Consider the following 13,049-nt stretch of genomic DNA (forward strand, 5'->3'; position numbering starts at 1 on the left):
AAATCTATACTCCAACAAAATAGAAAATCTCGAAGACATCAACAGGTTTCTAGAGACATATGAATTACCTAAACTGAACGAGGACATACACAATTTAAATAGATCAATTTCAAGTAATGAAATAGAAGAAGTCATCAAAAGTCTACCAACAAAGAAAAGTCCGGGACTAGATGGGTTCTCAGCCGAGTTCTACAAAACCTTTAAAGAAGAGCTCATTCCAATACTTCCCAAAGTATTTCATGAAATAGAAGAGGAGGGAACCCTCCCAAACTCATTCTATGAAGCCAATATCACCCTGATACCTAAACCAGACAGAGACACATCAAGGAAAGAAAATTTCAGACCAATATCCTTAATGAACATTGATGCAAAAATTCTCAACAAAATCTTAGCAAATCGCATACAAAAATATATTAAAAAGATAGGGCTGGGGATATAGCTCAGTTGGTAGAGTGCTTGCCTTGCAAGCACAAGGCCCTTGGTTCAATCCCCAGCACTGCAAAAAAAATACAAGATAGTGCACCACAATCAAGTGGGTTTTATCCCAGGGATGCAAGGTTGGTTCAACATCCGGAAATCAATAAATGTAATTCACCATTTCAATAGACTTAAAGTCAAGAATCACATGATTATTTTGATAGATGCAGAAAAAGCATTTGATAAAATACAGCATTCCTTCATGCTCAAAACACTGGAAAAAATAGGGATAGTGGCAACATTCCTTAACATTGTAAAGGCCATCTATGCTAAGCCCACGGCCAATATCATTCTAAATGGTGAAAAACTGAAAGAATTTCCCCTAAAAACTGGAACAAGGCAGGGATGCCCTCTTTCACCACTTCTATTCAACATTGTCCTCGAAACTCTAGCCAGAGCAATTAGACAGACCAAGGAAATTAAAGGGATACGAATAGGAAAAGAAGAACTCAAACTATCCCTATTGGCAGATTACATGATTATATATTTAGAGGAACCAGAAAACTTTTAGAACTCATAAGTGAATTCAGTAAAGTAGCAGGATATAAGATTAATGCTCATAAATCCAATGCATTTTTATACATAAGTGATGAATCTTCAGGAAGAGAAGTTAGGAAAACTACCCCATTCACAATAGCTTTGAAAAAAATAAAATACTTGGGAATCAATCTAACAAAAGAGGTGAAAGACCTCTATAATGAGAACTACAGAACACTAAAGAAAGACATTAAAGAAAACCTTAGAAGATGGAAAGATCTTCCATGTTCTTGGATAGGCAGAACTAACATAATCAAAATGGCCATACTACCAAAAGTGCTATACAGATTCAATGCAATTCCAATTAAAATCCCAATGATGTACCTTACAGAAATAGAGCAAGCAATCATGAAATTCATCTGGAAGAATAAGAAACCCAGAATAGCTAAAGTAATCCTTAGCAGGAAGAGTGAAGCAGGGGGTATTGCAATACCAGACCTTCAACTATACTACAAAGCAATAGTAACAAAATGGCATGGTATTGGCACCAAAATAGACAGGTAGATCAATGGTACAGAATAGAGGACATGGACACAAACCCAAATAAATACAATTTTCTCATATTAGACAAAGGTGCCAAAAATATGCAATGGAGAAAAGATAGCCTGTTCAACAAATGGTGCTGGGAAAACTGGAAATCCATATGCAACATATCTCTCACCCTGCACAAAAATCAACTCACAATGGATCAAGGACCTTGAAATCAGACCAGAGACCCTGCATCTTATAGAAGAAAAAGTAGGTCCAGAGCTTCAACATGTTGGCTTAGGATCAGACTTCCTTAACAGGACTCCCATAGCACAAGAAATAAAAGCAAGAATCACTAACTGGGACAGATTCAAACTAAACAGCTTTCTCTCAGCAAAGGAAACTATCAGCAATGCAAAGAGAGAGCCTACAGAGTGGGAGAATATCTTTGCCACTCATACTTCAGATAGAGCACTAATTTCCAGAACATATAAGGAACTCAAAAAACTCTACACCAAGAATACCAATAACCCAATCAACAAATGGGCTAAGGATATGAACAGACACTTCACAGAAGAAGATCAACAAGCAATCAACAAACATGAAAAAATGTTCACCATCTTTAGTAATAAGAGAAATGCAAATCAAAACTACCCTAAGATTCCATCTCACCCCAATTAGAATGGCGATTATCAAGAATACAAGCAACAATAGGTGTTGGTGAGGATGTGGGGAAAAAGGTACACTCATACATTGCTGGTGGGGCTGCAAATTAGTGCAGCCACTCTGGAAAGCAGTGTGGAGATTCCATAGAAAACTTGGAATGGACCCACCATTTGACCCAGCTATCCCACTCCTTGGCCTATACCCAAAGGACTTAAAATCAGCATACTAGAGATACAGCCACAACAATGTTCATAGCTGCTCAATTCACAATAGCCAGACTGTGGAACCAACCTAGATGTCCTTCAATTGATGAATGGATAAAGAAACTGTGGTATATATATACCATGGAATATTACTCAGCCATAAAGAATAATAAAATTATGGCATTTGCAGGCAAATGGATGCAGTTGGAGAGTATTATGCTAAGTGAGATAAGCCAATCTCAAAAAACCAAAGGACGAATGATCTCACTGATAAGCGGATGATGACACATATAGGGGATGGGAAGGGGGCAAGAATGGAGGAAGGAGAGACTCTATAGAGGGATAAGAGGGGTGGGAGGGGTGGGGGGGGAGAAAAAAATAACAGAATGAATCAAAAACTATTACCCTAGGTAAATGTATGATTACACAAATGGTATGCCTCTACTTCATGTACAGAGAAACAAGATGTATCCCATTTGTTTACAATAAATATGAATTAAAAAAAACCACTAAAATGCTGATAATGGTGTGAATAAGTAGAATGAATATATATATATATGTGTGTGTGTGTGTGTGTGTGTATATATATATATAAGAATATATATATTCTTTTGAGGATTGAACCCAGGTGCATTTAGCCACTAAGCCATATCCTCAGCCCTTTTTTATATTTTAGGGTCTCAGGGCTGGGGAGATAGCTCAGTCGGTAGAGTGCTTGCCTTGCATGCACAAGGCCCTGGGTTCGATCCCCAGCACTGCAAAAAAAAAAAAATATATATATATATATATTTTAGGGTCTCACTAAATTGCTGAAGCTGGCTTTGAACTTGTGATCCTCCTCTCAGCCTCCTGAGCTGCTGGGATTATAGGCATGCGCCACCATGCCTGGCTAGAATAAGATTTTAATTCCTTGGTACTGTGGTTATAAAAGCTTTTATTTTGGAATTTGTTAAACTTCACACATTCATACAGGAATACCTAGGAAATTTCTGAAATTATATAATTTGGAGATAGATAACATGTAAAATTTGGATGTATATATCCAAATTAATCCAATTCTGTATGACAGTTCACAGATGATTTTTTTCTAGTTAAACAATCTTTTTTCATTTTTCAAGGATTCATGTATCTCACTTGTATAATAAATATTACAAAAAGTTACCAAAGAACACATTCCAAGAATACTTGAATAGATGTAAAACACATATATTTCAGCTAGGAATCAATCTTTGATTGTTCTATTTTCAATCCACTTCTCTTAGCCATAATTGAATTATGGCTTCATTCCCATGTTTATTATAATTTTCATATAACAGAAATTCATCTCCAGAAGGAACAACTTGGCAGTCTTGTAGGATTTCTAAAAATTCTGAAATATTAACTGAGCTCAGACTTACTTGTTTAGAGGCCACTACTCTTCTAAATGAAAGTTTGGGGAGCACAATGAAATGCTCTTATTCACTGAGCTGGTGGCACCTGGTCTAATACATATACACACTTGTCTTGGTTGAAATGCATTAGAGGACAGTTTAAGGCAACTACACTCCACCACTGGGTGGTGAATGACTGTTACCCACATTCGTGTTCACTGATAAAGCTCCCTGTTATAATAAAGATCTCTCGTGGATTGCTCTAATTTAAAAAAAATTTTTTTTGTACCTGTAGATGGACAGAATGCCTTTATTTTATTCATTTTTTTTATGTGGTGATAAGGATCGAACGCAGTGCATCGCACATGCTAGGCAAGTGCGCTGCCACTGAGCTACAGCCCCAGCCCTCTAATCTTAACATTATTTTAGAAAACATTTCATTTAGTGACTGAGGCACAAAGTGCCAGAGTAGGAGACAGGCTAAGAATAGCTGCCATTGTGCTGACTCAGATGTAGAAGGGTTCACAGGAAAATAGCACTAATTGTTCTCCTAAAATGTAAGTACTTAAACTAACAGTGAATGAAATGCCACTGGCATTAACAACCTAGTGATGAGGCCATGGGCAAAATGCCATGAGGATGAAATGCTGTCAGTGGTTTCACGCACTGGTCTCCCAGGTGACAGTGATGCATGAACACAGGGCATGCAACAAGGAACCAGATCTAGTTTTCAGCTCTTGGTTCTGCCCACTACTCCTTTGTGGGCCCTCAGCCAAGTCACTTAACTCCTGGGGCACCTCAGTTTCCTCACTTGTTAAATAAGAGAGATGAGATAATCTGATGCTGGCACCTCACCCCAGAATTTGCCTTCCAACACAGATTTCCAGGTGACTGACCCTGCTCCTGATGAGGACTAACTTAGTTTGAAGTGTCCCTGTGAGCTCTCAGAAACCACATTTCTACACTGCTGCTAAAAAAGGCACCAGGGAACTTTTAGGCCAGGCCAGGGAATGCTAACATTATAGACTCTTGGTCCTGGTGGTGACCAGGTCTCGGGGTGACCAGGGTATGACTCTCACCAACACTCTTCATGCAGCTCCCAATCTTTGTGCTGACGCGCAGGAACTTGCTGAGGTCCCAGCGAGGAATCTTCACCACACAGTAGTCCAGGCTGGGTTCAAAGGCTGCTGTTCCTCCTGTAACAGAGTTCCTGGGGGCCAGCAAGTAGGGTTGCCAGAGAGACAGAGAGGAGCGCACAGGGTGAGCTTCCAGATGGCTCTGTCCCCACACATCCGGACCAACATCCTTTTCATAGTCCTTGCCCCATGAATATTTTCTTCAGCTCCCTCCATCCCTTTTTAGTACCAGGGATTGAACCCAGGGGTGCTTTTTCTACTCAGCCATATCCCCATCACCCAACCCCCCTTTTTAAATTTTTAATTTAAAGACAGGGTCTCGGTGAGTTGCTTAGCGCCTTGTTAAGTTGCTGAGGCTGGTTTTGAACTCACGATCCTCTTGCCTCAGCCTCCCGAGTACTGGGATTACAGGGGTGTGCTACCACACCCGGCCTTCCTGTCCCCTCTTAACACGCAGACTTCCCCCACCTCATACCTGAGTTCAGGCAGGGGGATGCCCAAAGCTAGCTTGGCTGCCACATAGGCTAGTGGATAGCCTGTGGCCTTACTGGCCAGAGCAGAGCTGCGAGACAGCCTGGCATTCACTTCAATGATGTAATACTGCAATGAGGGAGAAAAGAGAAAAAGTCACTGGGTACCTTGCCTAGAAGAGATCTCAGAAAGGAGAAAGAAGAGCCTTTTTCATAAGGATGGAGAACAAAAGCGTCCTCCCTAAGGCCCAACGAACCAATGAAGATCCTGGCTCCCACTCAGGGTCTATAAGGCCAGAAAACCTCTTAACTGTGAGGCCCAAAGTTTACAAAAAAAAAGGGGAGATAACAGCTACAATGTCAGCTCTAGGGTCTCAGTCTCACCTGTTCAGACTCTGGATTCAAGGCATACTGTACATTGCACTCCCCAACAATGCCCAGGTGCTGGGTCACCTTGATAGCTGTCCGTCGCAGAAGCTGGTACTCTCTGTCATTCAGTGTCTGGCTTGGAGCCACTACTATAGACTCACCGGTGTGGATGCCCAGTGGGTCTAAGTTCTCCATATTGCACACCTGTGAAGGGGGATGGCAGAAATGTCACTGCTCTGGGGAGTCAGGAGATAGGAGGTTACATGCCCTGGGGCTATGCCTAACCTGGAACTGAGGGACACAGATCCCTCAGAGATCTCCGCCCTGGTCTCTGCTCTTCCAAAAGCTCAGACTGCCTGAGTCAACCTTCCGCCCCCTATCACTCACCGTCACACAGTTGCCATAGGCGTCTCTCACCACCTCATACTCAATCTCTTTCCATCCCTTCAGGGACTTGTCTACCAGCACCTGGCTCGTGTGGGCAAAAGCAGGGGCCACAAGAGCTGAGAGCTCCTCCTTGGTGGAGGCAAAGCCGGAGCCTAGGCCCCCCAGGGCAAAGGCTGCACGCACCAGCACAGGGTAGCCCAGCCGCTCAGCAGCTGCTTGCGCCTGCAATGAGTGGGAGAGATGAACCCACAGGTTATTTTCTGTTTCTCATAGGTTGCCCAGAATCAGAGAAAGTAAGATATAAAGAAAATGACACCACTCTACTACCCAATCAGCCCTCAAACCTGTTCAAGAGAATTTGCTGCCTCGCTGGGGGCCACATGTTCTCCAATTTCTGCCATCCTGGCTGCAAAGGCACGGCGATCCTCAGTCAGCTCAATGGTTTCCACAGGTGTGCCCAGGACCCGGACCCCATAACGAGCTAATACCCCAGCCTTGGTCAGCTCCACACCACAATTCAGGGCTGTCTGGCCCCCAAAAGTCAGTAACACACCATCTGGCCGTTCATTACGTATCACCTGAGGCAGGAGAGAGGAGTCATAGGCTTTCAGACCTTAGGGGTAGTGAGTGAATCTAAGTAGCTTAGGAACCCAGAGTGACCATAAAAACCCCTACCCACTAAAAGTCCCTGCCTGAGTTGAGCCTTACCCCCATCGTACCTGAGTTACGTAGTGAGGAGTTATGGGAAGGAAGTAGACCTTGTCAGCCAGCCCTTGGGAGGTCTGCACTGTGGCAATGTTGGGGTTGATCAGCAATGTCTGGATGTTCTCCTCCTTCAGGGCCTTAATTGCCTAAGAGGACAGAAATGGCCCATCAGCTTCTACTTAAAATAGTCTTTGGCCAGCATCTCTACTCTTCTTCCCCTCTCCATGATCTCAGTCCCTAGTAACTGACTTCTGTTCTTCATCACATCATTCTTTTTGTATATCCTCAGAGGTCCTCGCTACAATCGACATTCTTACTTTAGTCCTTCTCCTTAAGACTCTACCTACTTTTGCAGGTCACATACACAGAAGGGTGCGGATGACTGTGACTTACCTGAGAGCCTGAATAGTCAAACTCCCCAGCTTGGCCAATGGAGAGGCCCCCCGAGCCTAGGATCAGAACCTTTCGTGGTGGTGGAAGACCAGAGCCAGGGGCAGGAAGCCCAGCGGGACAGAGGCGCTCAACCAGCCGCTCTCGAACTGTGGAAGCAAATAAAGACAAGGATGGCTGAACTAAGTGGGACCCAAAAGACCATCTGGATTAGTCCCTTTACTTTCAGAAGAGTTCAGAAAAAATCATGCATCTGATGGCAAAGGGAGGACCACGAGAACCCAACACTCATGACTCTGAAGTCCCTAACAGAAGTGGCACAAACTGTCTGAACTTGGTTGTCTTCCTACCCCTCCGAACAAGAATTCCTGGGGCATGACCAACTTATGCTTACCTGGTGCCAGCCCTGTTTAGGTCCATAACCCAGTTCTACTCAGGGGCTTACCTGTTTGGCCCCCACGGTTGCCATCTACAGCCTCTTTCACAGTTTCCAGAAAGACGTCAAAAAGCAGTTCCATATCTGAAGGACCAGCTTGGTGCTCTGGGTGAAACTGGACACTGTTGAAGAGATTGAATGCTTTGTCACTGGCATGCCATCAGCAGCCTCAGAGGTGGGTAGTGGGTAGAGTGGACTTAGTTCTACTGTGGGGTTTTACTTTCCCATCTTCAAAGACCCTAGGGCTTCAAAGCCACACACCTTGCCAATTGCCCTGGCAAGTCTACTTAGGCTCACCTGAAGAATGGCAGGTTGTCATGTACTATGCCTTCATTAGAACCATCATTGGCGTTGGTGAAGAGAGGAGCCCAACCTACTGGTAGGGAGTCCGCTTCCACAGCAAACCCGTGGTTCTGGGATGTCAGAAAGCAGCGTCCAGAGCCCACCAACAAGCAGGGCTGGTTGTGGCCTCGGTTCCCGTATCTGGAGATGGAAGCATGTTGAGTCACAGGCCCCTCTCAGTACCAAACCCAGCTCTCCTGGCCTTCATTACTTGCTAGCCCCACTCTTATTCATACACTATCTAACTCTCTTCCACTTCCCAATGTACCCTACTCCTCCCTCATGTCAGAAGTGTCATCACCTTCCTCTTCTCTCAAGTCTCACCTCATCTTGTAGGTCTTAGCTCCAATTGCTAAGGCCAACAGTTGGTGTCCCAGGCAAATCCCAAACACAGGTCGAGGATTAGGCTCAGATAAGACACGGCTCAATGTGGCTACCACGTTGGGATAGGAGGCAGGATCACCAGGACCATTACTTAGGAAAAGACCATCATACTCTGCAGTGGGCAGAAAAGATGTCACTGAACACAGGATTTCAACCAGAAGAAACAAACCACAGTTTTTACCATGTGAAGCCCTGGTGTCTCATCTTTTTTACTGCAAACTCATACTAGCTTCTAGCAACTAGAATGATGGACAGATTTTCCACCCAAGCTCCTGGTCTGAAGCCGTAGGCAGGCCCCAGCTACTCACTTTGGCTGTCTAATTCATGGTCCCAGGGAACCACAGTGACCTCAGCCCCACGCTGGCAAAGACATCGTATCTGATTATACTTGAGGCCACAGTCCAAAGCAAGGATCCGAGGGGCACCCCCTGCATTGAATATCTGTGGAGTCTAAGGAATAAAGAGCAACAGTTGGCAGCTGTGTATAAGGTATGCCCACACCAACCCCTTCCTTTGACGCCTCCTGATTCTCCCTCAAGTGTTTATCCCAGTTGTGGACAGAAAATAACTAACACACTTCCACTTACAAAATTCTGCTCTCCCTTTGTACCTTAATGGAGACCTCTGGCACCAGGGGACGGGCATTGGGGTCCAAGAATGGCAGGGCTGAAGGCTCAGTCCCATTCTGGACCAACTTCCCCAGAAGAGACCCTTGTTCCCGCAACTTCTTAGTCAGCTCTCGAGTGTCCACTCCTGTCAAAGCAGCATAGCCTCAGAGATCACACCCGCAACCCCCAAGTCATCCAGGAGCACTTTCATTCCAGAGCCCTAAGTCACACACGGCTATTTTATGGGCATCAAAATCCTGATTCCTGATCAAGGGCTGGGGGTTGTAGCTTGGTGGTAGGGTGCTTGCCTAGCATGTGTGAGGCACTCAGTTCAATCCTCAGCACCACATAAAAATAAATAAATAAAATAAAGGTATTGTGTCTATCTACATTAAAATGTCAAATAAAAAAAAAAAAACCTGATCAAAGTTTATTACCACAAAGTATTTGTGCCCAGAATATCACATCTGAATTGAATCATGATTCTAGATCAATCCAATTACAGAAAGTAGTTCCACAAGGAAAAAGGACATGCTAAATTTACCCTACAGGAACATAACCAACCAGATGTAGACTATGGGATATTCCTAAGGAAAATGACCCGTTTTCATCAAATAGGTTAGAAGGTCTATTTAAGTCATAGCAACCAAGTGTTGCATATGAAATTTGTTTAGAGTCTGATTCAAATAGACAAATGGTTAAAAGAAATTAGGTAACTGAGGAAATTTTCAACATTATCTGCATACAAGGAAAAATTTTTTTAAAAGTATAACAGCATTGGTCATTTTTTAAAAAAACAATTTCTTTCTTGTAGATACTGAACTATTGTAGATGAAATGATATGTTTGAAATTTGCTTCAAAATAACCTAGGGGTGGTAACAGTGGTGATGAAAAAAGATTAGTCCTAAGTTGATGATTATGGAAACTAGAATTCATTATACTATTCTTTCCTCTGTATGTTGGAAATTTTCCATCTGACTGATAGCTCAGTTTCTTCCCCAAAAGCTGGACCCCAATCTAAACTTTTGACACTTTCTATCACCTTAGACCTTGGTTCTGAAAGACTTCAGAAACCTTCTGATTCTTCCCATCTAGGCACACTGTGCTCTGTCCTGACACACCAGTGCTTGTTACCATACCTTGCAGGCCAGGGATGCCATGCTGCTGCAGCCACTCATGCAGGGTGCAGGTGGCACTCCAGTGGCTGGGTGTGGGGCAGCACTCTCCCACCACCAGTCCTGCCACATGGATCTCCGAGGATTCAAACCACTACAGATGAAACGAAAAGAAGGTAAAGGGCTCGGGGTCAACTGTCTCCCTAAGGCATTTGCCCCCACTGTCTGGCCATGGACCCTTTACTTGACAACACTAGCTGACAAGTCATTCCTTCAATATACCCAGTACTTCATGCTTTTTGCAGATAGTTCCTTTACCAACTTTGCTGTGCCCTATAGAAAATACTGAATACACAGGCTCAGCATGCCTGATTGATAACTGAAAATGACAATCGAGCTCACAAATCCTCTTTTCTGTGAAGGAACTCCCATTCACCCACTATAGCTTATACCTTCTTCTAAGACTTCACTAACACTTTCTCTTCTTGCCATTTACACTGTACTGTGAATATGTATTTGTGTCTGTCACAAAGACAGCAAAGTGTCTGATCACATGGTATCAGTTAACAAACATTTACTAAATGCTCACTAGGGGCAAGCATTTTAATAGATGCTGGGGGAAAAAGCAGTGAATACAAAAAGGAAAGACGAGGTTCCTATTTTCATGGTTTTTTATTTTGGGTACTAGGGATTGAACTCAGGGGAACTTGATCACTGAGCCACATCCCCAGCCCTATTTTGTATCTTATTTAGAGACAGGGTCTCATTGAGTTGCTTAGTGCCTTGCTTTTGCTGAGGCTGGCTTTGAACTTGCAATCCTTTTGTCTCAGCCCCCCTAGTTGCTGGGATTAAGGCCCCACCAGGTTCATGATGCTAATTTCCAATTTAGGGAACCAGAAACTAACAACATGTGAACAAATGTTAATTAAATAGAGTATGATAAAAATAGTAATAAGTAGAGTTGCAGGGTACAATACTAGACATGATTATACTCTTTTCCTACTTTATTTGGGATTATCATTTAAAAAAGGATAAAAACTTTGTTACTCAATAAATGTTTAATAATTAAACAGAAAGTTTCTGTGGGATGGAGCAGCGCACTTAAAATTACATTCAGCTCAATGGTGAAGGGTTTAAAGGAAGATGGATATAATCCACACATATGCAAATGCATTTAGCACACGTGCCACAAAAGCATCAGTGTTGGGCTAATGGTTTTAGGAGGGCTCACTTCCATTGACCTATCAGGGTCTCAATTTTGCAGTTTTATAAACTCAATTTTGTTGGTGTGCCCAGAGCTGATAAAGTTGATGACCGATGTATATTAACCAAATTCACAAGATATTGTATTATAAACTAGAATGCAGTGTGTTTAAGTTTATAATGAAGAGGGTTCTTTTCAGGAATAACAATGAGAGGATCTCTTATTCGGAGTTCCCTTTTCCCAGTATCAGGGTAAATGGAAAGACAAATTAAGAATCAAAGGCTCAGCAAGCATAGAATCAGGCCAAAGTTAAGTTTTGAGGAATAATGAATCTAGGCTATGGTGACCTCCACTATTACCTAACTGCTTTGTGTTGGTTTTTTAACTTCAAAACTCTCAGAGGGCAACTTAGTTTCCAAATTCCAAGGAGAATAGGGAAATCTCACTCTAGCAGGAGACCCCATTTTATAATTTAGAATAAAAACACTATTGAAAAGTAATAAAATGAGAAAAGGCAATGTAAGGAGGAGTCTAGAGAATAATGTCACTGGTTTTGTAGGTAAACTAGTACCCACTGTCACCCAGAAAGGCATGACCTGAGTTTCCAATCTTTTACTGATTTATGTAATGCTAAAGCATGACTCTCCTCACATGACTCTACTGCTAAAATTCCTTCGTTGGTTCATTAATAAATTAAGCCCAGACTACTTTGGCTTCAAGGCCCTCCACACTCACTACAACCTATCTGCAGGCTTTTCTCTCATTACTTCTGCATTCCTAGCAATTTGGACAACTGTTTCCCCAAATTCTTGCACTTTCCTGGATCCATGCCTTCACTACAAACAAAATATTGCACTCTGTGCTTCTCAAGGTACTTAGCAATCCCTACCTACGGTTGTCTTAGTATTTATCGCTTCCACGGGTATCTTTGCTCTTTTCAGGATGCCTAGCAGGGTGACAATGTCGTTACTTCACCAATAGTTAACAACTACTGATTTGAAAAGCTATGTAGAGAAAGCATTGGGCGTGGCTACCTTGCTGAGGCCGAACTCATCCACTTCATCTGGGGGGATGCCATAGTTGCCGATCAGAGGATATGTCAGCACTAAGATCTGTGCTTTGTAGGAAGGGTCAGTGAGAGCCTCGGGGTAGCCGACCATGCCGGTTTGAAACACTGCAGAAAGAGGTAGAGCTGGACTTGGGCAAGGGCACCCTTCAGAACACCGCCCGTGCGGAGCTTACCCTCGTGGAGGCTGCCTTGGTGGTGAGGGATGAAAGGCCGGAGCCTGGACACCGAATGGGGATGAGGGAGTGTGCAGGCGGGGCCGGGGCTCCGCGGGTTGGGTAGAAGGGCATCTGAGGGGATGCGGTCGGCAGCCCGCCCGGGCTTGCTTACCCACTTCCCCGGCAGTCGACACAGCGGCCCCAAAGGGCCGGCCCCGCAGCACTGACCCGTCCTCCAACACCAGGGCCGCCATGGGTACCGAGCTGAGGCGGGGGTGAGTACAGAGACGCAGGAGGCACTGCACGCCCCACTGGAACCACGCGAGGGCGGCGCGCCGGAGTGGGTCCACGTGGCTAGCTGCACAGAGATCTGGAGAGAAGGCGGGCGCCGCGAGGCAAGAGCCCTGGGCGCGCTCCGCGGCTGCACGACTGCGGCGGCGCGGGCAGCAGGCAGCGTGAGGGGCGGGGCCGGGCACGTTCGGGGCGGGGCCCGAGGTGGGCCCACGTCGTCTTTGCAGCAGCGCCAAACCAGAGAGACCTGAAAATCCCGGCCTCCC

The 13,049-nt window shown here is 44.3% G+C and overlaps 1 protein-coding gene across 6 annotated transcripts in view; it reads right to left on the reverse strand.

Moving 5' to 3' along the window:
* The window catches only part of Cad (carbamoyl-phosphate synthetase 2, aspartate transcarbamylase, and dihydroorotase), a 29,649-nt gene extending 16,634 nt beyond the window's left edge, over positions 1 to 13,015 (reverse strand). For 3 of the 6 annotated variants that reach the window (XM_047521910.1, XM_047521909.1, XM_047521908.1), the window contains exons 1-15: positions 12,665 to 12,969; positions 12,303 to 12,442; positions 10,089 to 10,218; positions 8,951 to 9,093; positions 8,649 to 8,790; positions 8,281 to 8,452; positions 7,912 to 8,097; positions 7,624 to 7,736; positions 7,182 to 7,327; positions 6,803 to 6,934; positions 6,428 to 6,661; positions 6,084 to 6,305; positions 5,712 to 5,900; positions 5,333 to 5,457; positions 4,801 to 4,931 (exon numbers count right to left, since the gene is read on the reverse strand). In XM_047521910.1, the coding sequence (XP_047377866.1) occupies positions 4,801 to 4,931; positions 5,333 to 5,457; positions 5,712 to 5,900; positions 6,084 to 6,305; positions 6,428 to 6,661; positions 6,803 to 6,934; positions 7,182 to 7,327; positions 7,624 to 7,736; positions 7,912 to 8,097; positions 8,281 to 8,452; positions 8,649 to 8,790; positions 8,951 to 9,093; positions 10,089 to 10,218; positions 12,303 to 12,442; positions 12,665 to 12,746 (2,287 nt within the window). In that variant the 5' untranslated portion in view covers positions 12,747 to 12,969. Of the gene's footprint in view, positions 1 to 4,800; positions 4,932 to 5,332; positions 5,458 to 5,711; positions 5,901 to 6,083; positions 6,306 to 6,427; positions 6,662 to 6,802; positions 6,935 to 7,181; positions 7,328 to 7,623; positions 7,737 to 7,911; positions 8,098 to 8,280; positions 8,453 to 8,648; positions 8,791 to 8,950; positions 9,094 to 10,088; positions 10,219 to 12,302; positions 12,443 to 12,664 lie in introns of all 6 variants that reach the window. The other 3 variants (XM_047521912.1, XM_047521911.1, XM_047521914.1) reach the window with 1 other exon arrangement.
* Positions 13,016 to 13,049: the final 34 nt, after the last annotated feature.

The sequence above is a fragment of the Sciurus carolinensis genome, chromosome 13, assembly GCF_902686445.1.
Source record: "Sciurus carolinensis chromosome 13, mSciCar1.2, whole genome shotgun sequence".
NCBI classification, from domain to species: Eukaryota; Metazoa; Chordata; class Mammalia; order Rodentia; family Sciuridae; genus Sciurus; species Sciurus carolinensis.